Below are 18,402 nucleotides of genomic sequence, written 5' to 3' on the forward strand. Positions count from 1 at the left end.
TAGCATCGTTGCAGTCTGTGTTTTTAGTTGCCTTGGTCTTCTTATGAGAATGATGAAAGTATTAATAGATTATTACAATGGTTATGTGTGACCTTTCAAATCCATGAAAACACTTTTCACTGTGTAGCATTGCTTCCAAAGACTCCCTTTACTTTCTTCCTCTAATACAGTATAGCAAAAATGAAATTTTATGGGTGTCTCTTTGGGACACAAAATATTTTAAAGTCTTCAGTTTCTGCAGTCATCTGTTTGCAGTGAATTTTCTCTCTTTAACTTGGTTGGTGGCGCTGTGAGTTAAACCACGGAGCCTAGGACTTGCCGAGCAGAAGGTCGGCGGTTCGAATCCCCGCGACAGGTGAACCCCCGTTGCTCGTTCCCTGCTCCTTCAGTTCAAAAGCACGTCAAAGTGCAAGTAGATAAATAGGTACCACTCCGGCGGGAAGGTAAACGGCGTTTCTGTGTGCTGCTCTGGTTTGCCAGAAACGGCTTAGTCATGATGGCCACATGACCCGGAAGCTGTACGCTGGCTCCCCCAGAGTCGTCCACGACTGGACCTAACGGTCAGGGGTCTCTTTACCTTTACCTTTATGTTGTACCTTTATGTTATAATGAAATTTTGTGCCTTAGATGTGACTTTAAATAAAAACAAACATGTGCAATTGAATAATGTCTGCATATCTCCAATCTGAATGTTAACTTTTTAAAAAAGGACAACTTTGTTTTGAATCTTTATTCTGGCAGTGGGAAAGATAAATGGATCTTAACCTCATTTGAATAGTATGGACCATGAAGTCATATGCAACTATGGCTTATTTTCAGCCTGAAACTACTTTATCAAACATGTCATTTTAAAAGCTGTGATCTGCTTCACTGAGCTTTACCAGTTATAATTCATTTTGAGATGGTCACAATCATGTGCATTACAAGCCAAAATGGTGTGTCAGTTGAAACCTGCAGAGTATTTGAAACAGCTGTTTTGGTTCTTGTCTTGCTCTGAATGCTTCATAGTGACCTCATTTATCTGTTTGGATTCATAGCCTGCCCTTCACCATAATTCAGTAAAAAAAGAACAGTTAAATGCTACTACAAACCCAAAATTTAAAAAAAGAAACATAGGTGTCAAAAGATTAGAAAAGGGAAGGTCATACAAATGGAAAAACATGAAAGTTTGCAGTGAAAAATCAAGCTATACTTAACAAGAAATGGTTATTGATGGCTTTTGGGGCCAGGAAAGGTACTTTGTAATTGAATTGCTAAGGGGTAGGGTGAAAATTTCATCTAGTATATAACGTTATTGTTAACAAACTCTTTAAAGCTTGTCTTTAAAGTTTTACTATAAAGTTTTCAATAACAGAATTGGCTAATGTGAAGTAGCTACAGTGAGTAAAATTATGAAACCCTAAAAAATTAGCATGCTTATGATACAGATAGGCAATACTCTTACACGTCTGTTAGTGTATCTAAATAATAATTAACACACATAGTAGCCAAGAAACTAGTAGAAATTGAAAATGACACACTTGAAAAACAACTTATCTTTGTGGAGTGGAAGTTCAAAATATATTACTCCCAGCTTAAAATGCAATGAATTGTTAACTTTAACTAGGATGGCATACTGCTAGCAAAGCTGAAATGCGTTTAGAAGTATCTTTAGTTTAGAGCCTCCTCCTGATTTAATACTTCTAAAGAATTTCAGATCTGAACAGTAACTTAAAACTCTGTTGTATTATTTTTTTAACATACAAGACACTTCAGCCATGTAAATAACATGAATAATTCTTAAAATCCATTGTTTTCATTTCAGATACAACCGTATGAGAAGATAAAGGCGAGGGGGCTGCCTGATAGTGTTGCTTCAGTCTTAAACAAGCTGGTTGTAGTGAAACTGAATGGTGGCTTGGGCACCAGTATGGGGTGCAAAGGCCCCAAAAGCCTTATTGGTGTGCGAAATGAGAATACCTTCTTGGATCTCACCGTTCAGCAGATTGAGGTAACTTGTTTTTGTTTTCTCTCCGTTAATAAATCTTTATAGTAGGGGCCTTTAGGTTGCTGCTGAATTACCTCCAGCTCCCATCATCCCAGACAGTTGACCGTGCTGCCTGGGGCTGATGGGAGCTGGAGCCACCTCTGTTTTATAGAAGATGTGAGTTGTGCAGGCACTATAATTTTTCATTGTTCAGAAATATTAAATTGTTACTACAATCTCATAAGTAACTAAGATTGTCACCCTAAATCTTTATAAGAAAAGCCCGTGGGCAGAGCATGTGGAAGCTTCCATTAAAGTTTGAAGCAAAACTTACTCTCCTTTTTTAATATTGGTCTACGTATAGTACAGTAAGCATACCAGTTATATAAGGTTACTTCCCTGGGACAAATGATTTATGAAATATTGGTACTCTCTCTTGAAAATTTCCCTCCAAATGTCCAACCAAAATTGATAAGACTACTTTGAAAGTGAAAGGCTAGTTTTTTCTTTGTTTTGATGATACGCCTTTTCCAAAGCAATGGACATTGTATTTTGTTAACTTTCTCGTTCATTGTTGATCAGGGAAAGCAACAAGGATTTATACTAGTGCTTAAGTTTAATCATCCCCTCTGAAGGAGGGTGGTGAAGAGGGCAGCTGCTGAAAATGATTTTGAAGAATTTTGTGGAAATTTGAAGTTTTATATACTTTTCAGGTTTATACATTTCACTGATTTTACAATCATGTTGACATTTCAAAACTTGACTTCCTTTTCCTTCTTTCTGTGGTTCCTTAAATTTATATTTAATATCTTCTGCATATCCTAATTAACTTAATTTGCTCATTTATTCTTCTTTAAATATATACTCATTTGAAACTGCAGGTTATTACAATAATCCTGTCAATGTTCTTATCTGTTTACAATTTATCTGTAAATATTCAATAAACCATTTCCATTCTTTTATAAAAAGTTTCTTATCTTGATTTCTTATTTTTCTGGTAAGTTTTGCCATTTCTGCATATTCCATAAGTTTTTGTATTTATTCTTCCTTTGCTGGGACTTCTGCTTCTTTTCATTTTAACATTCTTGCCACTGTAGGCACCTACATGAATAAGTTTCTATACAATTTAGATAGTTCCATCCCTATTATTCCCAAAAGAAAAGCTTCTGGTTTTTTTTACGAACGTTATTTTAAACACCCTTTTCATTTCATTATATATCATTTCTCAGAAAGCCTTAACCTTACTACAAAACCACCACAAATGATAAAAAGAACCTTCTTTCTCTTTACATTTCCAACACTTATTTGATTTAGATTTGTACATTTAAATTGGTTTACTTGGTGTTAGATACCATGTATATATCATTTTCATATAATTTTCTCTTAAACCATAACATGCTGTAAATTTTATATCCGTATCCCATAATCGTTTCCATGGTTCCATGTCTATATTATGACCAATATCTATTGCCCAATGTATCACTGAAGATTTTACTTGCTCGTCCTTTGTCTCCTATTCCAATAATATTTTATACATTTTAGACAGCACTTTTATATTGCATTCCAACAGATCTCTCCCCAGTTGAGATATTTGTTCCCCAAACCCTCATATCCTGTTTTTCTTAAATACTTCATTCAAATGATATCGTATCCATGTTGTTAATTCCTTAAATTATTCCTTAAATTATTTTAATTGTTTTAATAAATTTCTATAAGTTGTCCAGGGACGTGGGTGGCAGTGTGGGTTAAACTACAAGCCTAGGATTTGCTGATCAGAAGGTCAGCAGTTCGAATCCCCGCGACAGGGTGAGCTCCCGTTGCTCGGTCCCTGCTCCTGCCAACCTAGCAGTTCGAAAGCACGTCCAAGTGCAAGTAGATAAATGGGTACCGCTCCGGCGCGAAGGTAAACGGTGTTTCCGTGCACTGCTCTAGTCCGCCAGAAATGGCTTAGTCATGCTGGCTGCATGACCCGGAAGCTGTCGGCTCCCTTGGCCAATAAAGCAAGATGAGCGCCGCAACCCCAGAGTCGGCCACGACTGGACCTAATGGTCAGGGGTCCCTTTACCTTTATAAGTTGTCCACAAATCTAAAGGGGCACAATTATAAGTCCAGCAAGAGAGCATCACGGGAATAAAAAAACTGAGCTCCATTCAATGACTATTAGAAAAGCGCTTAACACCCTGACACAAATCTAAGGGAAAGAAACATCTGGAGCACTAGACTGATTTCTGTTCGACGTATCTCAAAAAGGATGACTATCTTCACTCTAAGAAAGGCTTAGAAACAGGGTTTCTCAAACACCTGAACCCTGGATGAGCTTATGAAGTTCTCATTGACCCAGTGTAAATGAATAAAGTGAGGAAAAACACCTATAGACAATTTTTTTAGCAGCAAAGCAGCACAGTCTGAGAATATGGTTGTATTGTGGAATCATCTTGTTCAATACAGAGGTTCCTCACTGGCAAGGGATGCTCACTCTGCGCATGACATGCCCTTTTCTGCAAGCTTCTTTTCCACCCCTAATTCATCATATTCTTTTTCTTTACCTCTATAGCTTCCAACAGTGAGAGTCAAAGTAGCGTTTTAACTCTAATAAATTATTATATTTATCCCATACTCTATACACATTTTTCCTAATTATATGATTTGTAAATCCTTTATGAACTTTCACCTCTTTGTACCATAAATAAGCGTGCCAACCAAAAATATTGTCATGACCTAAGTCTAGAATATGTGAATTCTCTAATGTCATCCATTTCTTCAGTCAACAAACACAGGATGCCTCATAGTATAGTCTCATATCCGGCAGGGAAAACCTCTTTTCTTTTGCATCTATCAATATTTTATATTTTATTATAGGTTTTTCCCCTTGCCAAATATATTTAGAAATATCTTTTGGCCATGTGTTTCAATCTGTCTTGCCAATTACCAGAATCAACTGAAACAGAAATAGCATTCTTGGTAATACATTCATCTTTATAGTCGACAGTCTACTTAATAGTGAAAGATTAATTCTATTCCAAATTTTTTAATTTTTTTTTAATATCTTCCCAGGTTTTTAAATAATTATCTTTATACAAATTTATATTATTTGCTGTTAATCATACACCTAAATACTTTACCTTTTTTCAGTCTTTAAACCAGATACATCTTGTAATTTGTTTTTACTCATCATTTGTTTGTTTTTATCTTTATGATTTATCTTTATCATATCATGATGAGGTTTTGGGTTTGTATTGATTATGTCATGTATGATATTAGTCTAAAAAAACTTTTGGAGTAGAGATATTCTCCTGCCATTATTCATCACTTAGCAGATGCATTTTTTCAAAAGGCATTTGAGATGTTTTGCTGTTGACTCTATATGTACTCTGTTCTCTGTTAATTTCAGACTTGGAACATGTTCAGAAATAGGTGGGACACTTGATGTTAGCAAAAAGGAAATGAAGCATATTTTCAATAAGATAATATCAAAGAGCGCAGCTGTTGTACTTGGTGGCCACTGCAAATGAAACTGCAAGTTTTTTGTGACAGACAAGTTTCATGAAGGCTTAGAAAGCTTCAGTATGTGACTGAGATGCTGGCACACAGTTTTGCCACCTGTGGTCACAGCGGCTACGTGAAGTTGTGTGGCTTATACGTTCCAAATATAAGCAAGCTTGCAGAAACTCATCCTTCTCTACAAATCAGTTTAAAATAGGTTTTGAGTTGAGCTTTCATCTATTATGTTGTAGAATAAGAATTGCTAAGATATTTTTTTTGGGGGGGGGACCACCAGATTAATTGAGAAGGCATAGTAGAATGGCAGAAATGCAGGAAATAGTCTGGGTGCTATCATGTCCTTTTTGTAGTATGTGACCTTCCGGGTGTTTTTTACTTGCTTTGTTTTCAAGAAACCCAATCATCATAACTTCTCGCGCCTAAAACTACTAACCCAAAAGGTGTAAAATTGAGCAGTTATGTAAAAACAGCAACATTAATTAAAAGACAGTGAAATTGAGATTCCATTCTTCATTGCAATTACAATATGTTTCTGAGTAGTTACAGTGAAACATTTGAAGAGGGAGGGTCAGTGAAGTGCCCAATGGGGATCTAATTCAGAGCAAAATGGATAGTAGCTGACTGAGAAGGTCCTCAGAAGTAGATTGAAGTTGTTGGGCTCATTCACATTAGAGGAGGTGATTCCTGAGAAATCTTTGATTCTAGGGCATTTTTTAGTCTAAAGTCATTGAAGATTATAAAGAACCAGCATGATACGGTCTGGTGTGCTGGCCTAAGCAGAAACCTGATCTCATTACAGTCATACCTCAGGATAAATATGCTTCAGGTTGAGCGATTTGGGGTTGCGCTCCATGGCGACCTGGAAGTAATGGAGTGCGTTACTTCTGGGTTTCGCCACTTGCGCATGCGCAGACGGTCAAAATGACACACGCGCTGTCGCATCTTATGTTCTGTTCAGGATGCAAACGGGGCTCCGGAACAGATTCTGTTCGCATTCCGAGGTACCACTGTATTTCAAATATTTATAACTTGCCCTTTAACAAAGCTCTTGTGGTTGACTAAAATACAAAATGCAAATCCTAAAAAAAAATGAAGCAATCTCAGTCTTTGGGGCAGCAATAAAAAAATAGAAACATATAAAACTGCTTTTTACCACATCAGACCATTGGTCCATCTAATTCCATATTGTCTACGCTGACTGGGTTTCAGATAAGCAACTCTCCTGGTCCTACCTAGAGATATTGGAACTTGAACCTGGCACCTTCTGCATGCATAGCAGAGGTTCTATCACTGAGTTGTGGCCCAAACTGAACATACCGTGCCTTTTTCCCCTATGGGGACTCAAGGCATATAAAAATAAGAACTGCTAAAAACATAGAAAAAGCTCATTTAAAAAACTGTTAAACATGGATAGAAGTAAAACAATAAACACATATAAAATCTACTAAAACTATACCAATAATTACAATAAAAACATCATGGCACCCGCCTGTTCAACAAAACCAGTCAGTTCCCCAAAGCAGTCTTCACCTGCCAGCAGAAGGACAGCCATGAGGGAGCCAATCCATCTTCTCCAGGGAGGGAGTTCCAGAGTCTGGGAGCAGCCACTGAGAAGGACCTCTCCTGTGTGCCCACCAAGCAGGCCTGTGCGGGTGCTGGGACCACCAGAAGGGCCTCCCTCCAAGATCTCAAAACCTGGACAGATTTGTATGAGGGAATACAGTATTTCAGATAGCCTGGCCCTAAGATAGATAATAACCAGACCTTTGGATTGTGCTCAGAAACAGTCTAACCCCCCCATAACAATATAATACTGAAATCACACTAAAATATTGACACAGTTACTGGTTAGACAGATGCCTAGCAAAAATTAATAAGCAGCCCATCAAATACTACCAAATGCCTGGAAGAAGACTCTTAAATTGATGCTGAAAAGATAATACGGTCTGTGCCAGGTGGCCCTTATGAAATGGATTTCTAGTATTTATGGAGGATATACCCAGGGCTGGAAGTCAAGGGAACTCCTCAGTTGGGCGCCATTGCCATTATAAGAGCAGAAGGGAGGCATTTATGGTGAGTTCCAGCATCTCTTCTTCTAGAAAAATAGCAATGGCTATACCTTCCCATGTGCTGTAACTGTTATATCTACTTTACTGCTTATGTAAATAATGAAACTAGGTGACACACAACTGCTTTTTAGATAGATTTCAGCTGTATTGAAATTGTGTGTGGCGGTGGATTGATGTGAAAATATTTAGCTGGTTAGAGTTACAACATTCTCAATGCTAGCTTAAGCATTTTATAAGCTCCTGCAGAACCTTTGTTTTTATTTCTACCATTTGCATGGAAAGCTGGGGAGACTTTACATTTATTGAAAATAAGATTTTAAAGGTGGATATTTCAATTTCCTTTGAAAGGTATTTATTTCTCTGTCTCAAGCTGGGCAACAAACTGTGGCTGTTATGTGTCACAGTTTTCCCTATAGTCATTCTCTTGGGTGGTGACGGCAGCAGTGTGTGTGTGTGTGTGTTTTAAGCACTTCAGTAGGAATCTATTCTGCTAATTTCTTCTGACTTCCGTCCATTGGACCTAAGAATGTATTCTTTGATCATTGTCCTTGAGTAAAGGGATGATACAGAGAGTTACTTTTAAGATGGCAAAATTAATATAATAATCCAGTAGTTTATTTTCCAAATGTTTTTATTTCTTTACAGCATCTAAATAAAACCTACAATACAGATGTTCCTCTGGTTCTAATGAACTCATTCAACACTGATGAAGACACAAAAAAAATCTTGCAAAAGTACAGCCACAGCCGTGTGAAAATCTACACTTTCAATCAAAGCAGGTATTGACAGCACTTGGTTTTAGGTCATAAAAGCTACATGGTTAGATGCAAGAAAGGCATATTCTGTATATCCATTATATCTTAACTCCTCCCAATTTACTTCCATTTGGGCAATTTGAAACAACTGCTTGAGGTCATTCTCTTCCCCTGTATTTTTGCAATGTTGTGGGAACTCACATCACTTTTCACTCTGTAGCTTGACCATCCCTCTACAGTGTTAGAGGCATTTTTAAGCAGCCCTTGCCCCTATATGTTGATTTTAAATTGTCCTTTGAGATTGAAGGGCATCAAATTCAGAAATACACACTTTTTCTGTGAGCAGAAAGTCATAGCCACATGTAGTATAACTAAGTTGTAGCTGATGTTTGGAGTTAGTTAATTTATTTAAAGAATTTAAAAACCCACTCTTCAGCAAGAAAAAAGAAAGAAAGCAAAAGCTTTCAGAACAGCTTATGGGTCACTACAAACATATCTCAGCCATTAGGCTTGCAATCTAAAAATGCAAAAAGAAAAGAAAAAAGAATTGGAAGAGAGGAGGAAATAAGCTAACTCAGATACAACTTCTTGGTTAAAAGTTCTTCTGATGACCAGCTGGGGTGAAAGAATTAGATGAGAGGAGGAGCAAAAAGAGTATTTTGGGGTTTTGTTTTTCAGGGGCTTTTGTTGGTGGGGGGATATTAATTTTGTACATTAATTTTATATGTTCATGTGGAAATTGTTTTAATTTGGTTGTGTGATTTTTTATTTATTATTTATTCCTACTTTTGTTATGTTTGTAATTATTTTTTCCTGCATTTTGTAAGCTGCATTGAACTATGGAAAGGCACCATACAAATGAAGTTATGTATGTATGTCTACAGCTGTGCTGACAGAATTGGGGTTTAGACCCCGTTTTGGCACAGAAACCGCTTTGGTCGCCCTGTATGATGACCTCTGTCGGGAGAGAGACAGGAAATGTGTCCCTGTTAATTCTCCTCAACCTCTCAGTGGCTTTTGATACCATTGACTATGGTATCCTTCTGGAGCAACTGTCTGAGTAAGAGGTGGGTGGTTTCTGGTGGTTCCAGTCCTACTTGGATTGTTGTTCCCAGAGGGTGTCACTTGGGGAGTGCTTTTCAGCCATGTGGAGTTCTGCAGGGCTTAATCCTATCCCCTATGCTGTTCAACATCTACATGAAATTGCTGGGTGGGGCTATCCAGAAGTTGGGAGTATGTTGTCAGCAATATGCTGATGACACTCAGCTCTACTCCTCCTTTACATCTGAAGGTGAGGCAGTGGAAGTGCTGGACTGGTCTCTTGCCTTGATAATGGACTGAATGAGAGCCAACCAACTGGAGCTCAATCCACATAAGACTGAGACCCTGTTAGTGGGTGGTTCCCTAGACAATCCTCTGAAGGAGCAGGTTCATAGCTTGGGGGTACTCCTGGATTCTTTGCTGTCACTTGGGGCTCAAGTGTTCTCAGTGGCGTGGAGTGCCTTCAATCAGCTTCCGCTGGTGGCCCAGCTACGCCCCTGTCTGGACAGGGATAGCCTAACTACTGCTGTCCATGCTCTGGTAACCTCAGGGTAGATTACTGTGATATGTTATACATAGGGCTACCTCTGAAGACAGTTTGCCGAATGTTTCAGAAGCTGAACACCAAAAACCCAGAAGTGAATGCTTCTGTTTTTGAATGCACATTTCTCAATTTTCCACATTGAACTTGCTGGCACCCCTTTGATCCTCGTTTTTTGAATGTTTCGGAAGTCGAATGGACTTCTAGAACGCATTACGTTTGAAAACTGAGGTTCCACTGTGTGTGTGTGTAATTGCACTACATTCCTTCTTTCTTCTGCTGTAGCCTGATATAGTGGCTGCTGCAAAGTGGCTGCCGATGGAGATGCTTGGCTTCTCAGCAGAGCTGGGAGTGGCCCCTCTATCCTCTGCTACCCCAAGTTCCCTTGTAGGTCATAAATATTTTGTAAAACTGTCCATTATCTCCCTTCAACTTCAACTGCTCTCCAGCCCATGTTGGTGTCTTAAAGGGTATTTTCTTTTACAGGTACCCACGGATTAATAAAGAGTCTTTACTACCAGTAGCAAAAGATGTGTCCTATTCAGGAGAGAATACAGAGGCATGGTATCCCCCAGGCCATGGGGACATCTATGCAAGTTTCTATAATTCTGGATTGCTAGATAATTTTATTGGTGAGGGAAAGGAGTATATTTTTGTGTCCAACATAGATAACCTTGGTGCCACTGTTGATCTCTACATCCTTAACCACCTCATGAATTCACCAAATGGAAAACGGTGTGAATTTGTTATGGAGGTCACCAATAAAACGAGGGCAGATGTTAAGGTAAATACAAATGCTTATTTCAGAACTGTGTCTCTGTCATTGTAAGTCGCATACCAAGGACTGAAATGATTGGAGAATGTAATAATGGATATAACAAACTGGACCCATAGAAGTGTTACTTCCCCACTAGCCTATGAAATCCTGAATCTGATCCCAAGATTTGTAGTGCGCTGCAGAATGAAAGCAAGTAGTATTCTAATGGGGGATAAACTCTAACTTTTTTTCTATTTATGACCTGCTTATTTTAATTTCTTTCTAGAATTTGTCTCCTTTGGCTGTGTCAAGACACTTAACAATTTCAAAACAATTAAAATGCAAGCAGAAACAAGATCCATTATTTATACTTTAAGTTATAGGTTACCTTAAACTATAACTTCATCGAACCATATTTCTGTCAACAAAGTCACAATAGAAAAACCACTATTAAATGGCTGTTTTAATAAACAAGTAGAAAACTCTTGGTATGTCCAACTGTGTAATAGGTGGCATGGAACTGGTGAAAACATTCTAGCTGAATGCTGCCAAGATCACTTGTCTAATTTAAGCTAGAAACCAAAGGCAAGCAGGTCACAGTTAGTTTTAGCAAGGTAAATTTGCTTTTTTATGTTTGCTTGTGCCCACATAAAATTCCATTTCACTTAGATTTGCTCTGTTTTTCCAGGGTGGTACGCTCACACAATATGAGAACAAACTGAGACTAGTGGAAATAGCTCAGGTGCCAAAACCACATGTAGATGAATTCAAGTCTGTTTCAAAATTCAAAATATTCAACACAAACAACCTATGGATTTCACTCTCTGCAATTAAACGGCTACAGGAGCAGAATGCTATTGATATGGAAATTATTGTCAATCCAAAGGTAAGAATCTGAAAAGGTCAGAAACTGAAGGGACAAAATTGAAAAGAGAGGGTAAAAATGCCAATCTTGAAAACTTTGTGTCAAGTTTAGGAAATATTGGAAGCCTGATCCAAAATATATCCTTTTGGATTAAGTAGTGGGGAAAAGTATTTCAGAAAGTATTTATATTTCTCTTTATCACTTCTTCAGAAGTTTTGGATATTACAGGAATATATCCAAATTAAATTGGAAAATATAATGTAATTATTATGTATCGATTTTGGTTTTAAGGATCAAGAACTGGCAATTAATGTAAATAAATAAATGGACTAACTTATATTTTTATTGTGACTTATTTGTATTGTATTGTTATAAGAGGTGTAAACTTTGTTGTATATTTTGTTCTTCCTTCAGCTTGTAAACCACCGTGTGCTTAGCAGTATAGAAAGGCAGTACACAAATTAAAAGGGATTATGATTTTTATTACCAGCCAAGTCCCTGAAGGTCCTCCCTTTCACGTCAGGCTATTTAGGGGACCAAATAAACCTTATCAAGAGGTATTAGGATGAAGTGCTAGGGATCTCTTCCTCCCCTTATTTATACTTCTTGTGGTTTGAAAATGTGGTGCACTCGGACAAAACGTACATCTTTGAGCTATAGTTTGGATGGAGCAACTATTAGTTACATATCTTTAGGAGCCAGGTGAAAGCTTCTCCCAGGACTTTGGCTAATTAAACAGCCTAGCCTTTTAAACTGGGGGGGGGGGTATTGTTTTTGTTTGTTGTTGTGGTATGTGTTTTTGTGTTTTATATTGTAAACCACTCTGTGATGTTTAAAGAAATAACAGAAATTTTAATCATCATCATCATTGTTGTTACCAATTCAGTTAACGTTCTTGAACAGTTACTTAACTGATGAAGCTTTTTCTTCCAGACATTAGATGGTGGTTTAAATGTTATTCAGCTGGAGACTGCTGTTGGTGCTGCCATTAAAAGTTTTGAGAATTCTCTGGGAATAAATGTACCCCGTAGCAGGTTTCTGCCTGTCAAGACCACGTCTGATCTTCTACTTGTGATGTCCAATCTATATAGCCTTAATGCTGGATCTTTAACAATGAGTGAGAAAAGGGAATTCCCTACTGTGCCACTGGTCAAACTGGGAAGCTCTTTCACCAAGGTAAGCACAGCTCTTAAATGAGAGGAACAAGAAAAATGTTAAATGCAGATGATGGGTAAACAGTTTTATCAAGCTCCTTCACATGGCTTCACATAGAAGCCAATCTAGTTGCGTTCCTGAATGCTGCCCTAAGAGTAGATTAAATGAACTGGAAATTTGGAGTGAGGTGCCTTCACTATGCTAATGACAATCAATTCTACTCTATTTCACTGGAGTCAGGTTAACCAGTAGACTTACTGAATTACTGAATTCAGTAAGACTTAGTGAATTAGTGTTTGGGATCAGTAACGGATTGGATGAGACACACAAACCTGGAGTTCAATCTAAATAAGAGAGATTCCATTGGTAGGTGGATCAGCAAGATGGTTTCTGGATAGGGCTTCAATCCCCCAAAAGGACTAATTCTAGAGTCTGGGAGTCCTGATTGATCCATCATCATCACTAGACGTACAAGTGGCACCTGTGGCACGCAGTGCCTTTCACCAGCTAAGAATGAAGCACAGCTGAGATTCCTCCCAGAGAGAGCCCGGGACAATTATCCATGCTCTGATCGCTTCTAGAATGGGTTGCTAGTATTTGTTTTATAGAGAACTGCCTTTTGAATATTTCCCAGCGATTCCAATTCATTGCAAAACACAGCTGCTAAGTTACTAATTGTGACCAGCTGTATAGAGTATATCTTATCAGTATTTAAATAGGCACAGTTTTGCATGTCTGTTTTCAGGTACAATTGAAAGTGTTAGGTATTACTTATAAAGCACTCAATGGCTTGGTGGATGATGGCTACCCAAACAACTAGTATCTACCATTGCTTGCTTGAACCCTTCTATCTCCCCTGGTGAGCCCACTGCTACCAATAGGTCCTTTAATCTCAGATGAAGAGAGGACCTTCTTGATGGTGGTGACTTGCATTTGTGTGTGGCACATCCTCTTCACATACATGCTTATCTGATGCCTAATTGGGTGGTTTTTTAGTGCCAGGAGAAGACTTTTTATTTGCCTAGGACTAGGCACTCTAGCTTGTAGAATAGCTCCTTTAATTGTTTATAGCTTGGCAGTAAAACATTGACCATATTTGCACGTAGTGGTGGACCAAGCTGTGTGGTTTTATTTTATTTTATTTTAAAATTATTTTCATTTTTCAATTTAACAATAATAATCATCGATTACATTTACATACCTGTTTTGACTTCCTTCCTCCCCTTCCTTGGTTTCTTGTAAAAACATTTTCAAAACTGCATCTCCTCCTTAATTCCTTTTGTTTCTCTCTATATTTCTTCCAAAGTCACCTTTTAATTGCTTGATTTTAAATTAATCCTGCTGGTGTGTTTGTTTACAATATTTTTTAAGATGATCCACATAACTCCCCCATTCTTTCTTCTTGATTTCTTACTCTTCCCGTAAATTTTGCCATTCTTTATTTAACTTTGCTTGCCATTCTTCCTTTGCTGGGACAGTGTCCTCTTTCCATCTCTGTGCAAAGAGCATCCTAGCAGCTGTGGTTGCATACATAAGCCATTTTGCTTGGTCTTTCAGTATATCCTGCCCTAGTATCCCTAAAAGAAAGGCTTCTGGTTTTTTAATAGAAGTTACCTTCAACATTTTTTTCAATTCATTATAAATAATTTCCCAGAAGTCTTATACTATCTTACAAGACCACCATCTATGATAGAATATGCCCTTTTCCTATTTACATTTCCAGCATGTGTCTGATTTTGACTTACACATTCTCGCTGATTTACTGGGTGTTAAGTACCAGTTGTACATCATTTTCATATAATTTTCTTTCAATGTATAACATGCTGTAAATTTCAAATCCATATTCCATAACCTTTTCCATGCTTCCATTTCTGTATTATAACCAAAATCCCTTGCCCAGTGTATCATCACTGGTTTTCACCTGTTCATCTTTTGTTTCCCACCCCAAAAGCAGCTTATATATCTTAGATAATAGGAAACAAAGAAAATTTGTTAAGTCTCTTTCTAATTGAGAGGTTTGATTTAAAAGGCCATTCTTTTTATCTAAGCTGTGTGGTTTGTTTTAGCCAGATCTGCCTTCTCTAAATGGGCATGCCGTAGAGTAGCTCTGTGTTGTCTGATGTCTTTACCACTGTTGCTGGCAGAGTAGCTCAAATTGGGAATACTAGGCTCAGTTTACTTCAGCAGAACTAGATGCACTTAAATGAAAGTGGCACAGTTTAATTGGTTTGTGGATTTGTTTGAAAATCTTGAAACTGGAAAATCTCGACCCTTACTAGAAAACCCCTCGGGCAACAGATGATGTTCTTGACTTCCTTCACATCAGCATTTGACCAGAAAACCTACTATTGAAGCAGGTTGATGTGCCTTGTTTTCACATTATTTTTAAACTGCTTTTGTCGTCAGAACTCTTATATTCTCCTATGACAATGGCATATTTGATAGTGGATGCTTACACAATCTCATTTGTTCAGTTCAGTTTTCCATTGTTAACCCAGATCCAAGTCAGGTGTGTTGATCCATCAAATTGGCATGAGCAAGCTCCCATTTGCTCTATCCTGGGTGTGAACATTGCAAGCCCAGCTTCTTCAAGTAATTATCTCTTAAAGCTATGAGTAGCCTACCTTGATTTCCAGAGGGATAACAATGATGCCTACCAGAAACCTTTAAACTTAGAAGATGAACTTAGAAAAGGACTGCTGCCCCCATGACTGCAATTCCCTGTCCATTAATCACTTGCATTTTGCATGAAACTATAGGAAAATAATAATTGTCTTTAGTTAAAGGGGTGAGGAAAAAAAGAAAGTTATAAAATTCCATGACAAACAACTAAATAAGTATAGTTCTAGGTAGGCCATGGAGTTGTTTATATTTCAAATAATTCCCAGACAGATCTTTCATGATGACACATATATGGGGACCTGGGGCATCATTCTTTAATGTCTGCTTTTTGAAAAGGTTCAAGATTACCTGAAGAGGTTTGAAAGTATACCAGATATGCTAGAATTGGATCATCTGACTGTTTCAGGCGATGTCACATTTGGCAAAAATGTTGCATTAAAGGTAGGGCATACAATTTTCTGTATACAAATTGCCTTTGTGTTTTGATAACATGTAGAAATTGTTGATCTGTCAACCTCCCTTAAGATTAAATATACAAATATTCATCTCTTCATTGGATGTAGAACATGTAATATGTGAAAGAAAGTATATATTTGCCTTCGAGAAATTTATTGAAAACCATTTGTTTCCCAGTGTGTGTACCCAAAATAAGAATCACACTACATCTGAAAATATAGTGATAAATCTCTGTAAGAGAAATGACATGTGACATCTCTAATGGCCAAACTCAACCAGGGACCACTCATTTAATTAGAAATAGTGTGGATGGCTTTTTAAAAGTTGTAAAAGTGGCCTTATCTGGGCTGGGACTCTGGCATGGGGGGCTTTGACCATATGCCCCTGCTGTGGTCTCATTTCAGATTGTGTCTCTCATGCCTGCTATTGGCACTGGAAGAAAAGCTCCCATTGGTGGTAACAGAAGCTTTTCTTCCTATGTACAGTGGTACCTTGGGTTAACTACTTAATTTGTTCTGGAGGTCCGTACTTTACCTGAAACTGTTCTTAACCTGAAACACCACTTTAGCTAATGGGGTCTCCTGCTGCCGCCGCGCCGCCGGAGCCCGATTTCTGTTCTTATTCTGAAGCAAAGTTCTTAACCTGAAGCACTATTTCTAGGTTAGCGGAGTGTGTAACCTGAAGCGTATATAACCCGAGGTACCACTGTAGATGAAGTGCCCTGTGCTTTCTATCTGGACTGGAACCACAGCTAGGGGCAAAAGTGTCCCATGCCAGGAACCGAATATTTAGTTTTTTTAAAGTTTTTGATTGCTAATTGCAAGGTGTCATATATACTGCCTTGAAACATGGACATTTCATTAGGCTGTCATTGCTTAATAGTCTTGATACCTTCTCAGGTTGACCTCAGGTGAACTGACCTGAGTTAACACTGAGCGTTTAATCAGTTTTGATTTCAAACATTAATTGTGCATTATTTGAAGCCTTTCCTTGTCAGTCCTGAACTTGCTGCCAACTTCTAAGTTCTAGCATATTTTACATCTCTGTTTATGCGTTTCTGTTTGTGATCTGTAGTCATTCATAATTTTTATCTCCCAAAGTCTTCTTCAAATAAAAAGGCACAAGTACTTTAGGCATTCCTCCAAGCCTTGGATTTTTGTTAACACTACCTATATCCACATAGTGGGAAGTAAAGTCCCATTGACTAATGAGACTTCTCAGTAAAAGGGATAGGTTTGAACTGGAAGTTGCCTTTCTGTACCTTTTTGAGGTGTGCCCAGAGCTGTACACAGGATTCTAAGTATTGATATATCTCAGATTAATATGGTGGAATTATTTGCTGCTTGGAGTGACAAAATAGAAATACCTTCGGTACCGCTTTGCTGGTCTTCAAAAGAAATGGGGCCTGAAATTATTTGTATGCAGAGTTATTAAATATGACTAAGTTGCATAATGTATGTAAAGTAAGTTTTACAAATTTCTGTAGCTAAATATTTAGGATGTATTTATTTTATACCAGCCATACAAGTTTGGCATGAATCACTGTATGAAATGTATTAGAATTAATTCAAAACAGTTACCCAAAGCTGAGTTAAGAAAATCTAAATAAAAAGTTCAAGTCCAAGCAGAACACTCTTCCTTAATAAAAAAAAAGTATCTGAATTCTCCCCCCCCCTTTTTTTTTCTTTTGTTATGTAGGGAACCGTCATCATCATTGCAAACCATGGTGACAGGATAGATATCCCACCAGGAGCTGTATTGGAGAACAAAATAGTCTCTGGAAATCTTCGGATCCTTGATCACTGATCCAATAAGTGAACTAATAGAGATGTTGGTAATATTTCCTAGTTTCACAAGTGGAAGAACCCATAGGCATTAGATTTGTACACAGAAGGTCTCTATACTTAGCTATCCACTCACTGTACCAACAGTATTATTTCTAAGTAATTTTTCTGTACTTTCTTAACTGAAAGAATATTTAAGATGCAGATCTTTAAATGAATCTATAATTCAGCTAATATAATCTAAAGTGCAATATTGTTTGTCTTAAGAAAAGGCAGACATCTCTTGTGTAAGATGTTTTAAGATGCTGATGTTCAATGAGTTTTGAATGGCCTGTAACTGAAAAAGCTGTGAAATACGCTGTTAACTATTAAGTGCAACCACCTTATAAAGCATAAATGGCACCCATGATAAAACACTTAGATGATTTATTAATATGGCACATAAGCTGTTTAAAATGTCTAGTACTTAACTGTTAACATTGTCTTCCTTCCTGCAGTTAATACCTTCAAGCTATAGTACCATCACAGCAACGATAGCATTGCTCAGTTACCTCACTTTTATCCTTCTCTAAAGCTGGAGTTATTGCTCTCTGTTTACCCAAAGAAGAGACACCTTAGAATGTTACTCCTTTACTGTCACCCCTCATCTTCTAGCTTCTCCTACTTTTTAGCTATTACTTCTTAAGAAATCCTAAATGTACTTCTAAATATGGGAAAATATCACCACTTCAGTGTACTTTATGTTCTTAGAATTAAATCATGCTTTGCTTGTACAAATGTGGAAACAAATTCCACATCTGGAAGGTACGGAAATAAATAACATCAAGCCCCCTGTCTGAATTTTCTTTTTTGTTGTTAACAAAATCTGGCATTGTGCTTATCCTATTCTT

General features: G+C 37.6%; 1 protein-coding gene across 2 annotated transcripts in view; it reads left to right on the plus strand.

Annotated features, from left to right (window-relative positions):
- Positions 1-18,346, plus strand: part of UGP2 (UDP-glucose pyrophosphorylase 2) — a 30,330-nt gene extending 11,984 nt beyond the window's left edge. For both annotated transcript variants that reach the window (XM_082215790.1, XM_082215789.1), the window contains exons 4-10: positions 1,805-1,990; positions 8,182-8,315; positions 10,360-10,657; positions 11,319-11,516; positions 12,429-12,671; positions 15,609-15,713; positions 17,427-18,346. In XM_082215790.1, coding sequence (XP_082071916.1) covers positions 1,805-1,990; positions 8,182-8,315; positions 10,360-10,657; positions 11,319-11,516; positions 12,429-12,671; positions 15,609-15,713; positions 17,427-17,534 — 1,272 coding nt within the window. In that variant the 3' untranslated portion in view covers positions 17,535-18,346. The remainder of the gene's footprint in view (positions 1-1,804; positions 1,991-8,181; positions 8,316-10,359; positions 10,658-11,318; positions 11,517-12,428; positions 12,672-15,608; positions 15,714-17,426) is intronic.
- The last annotated feature ends 56 nt before the right edge of the window (positions 18,347-18,402 follow it).

This window comes from Podarcis vaucheri, assembly GCF_965113315.1.
Source record: "Podarcis vaucheri genome assembly, chromosome: 3".
Lineage (NCBI taxonomy): Eukaryota > Metazoa > Chordata > Lepidosauria > Squamata > Lacertidae > Podarcis > Podarcis vaucheri.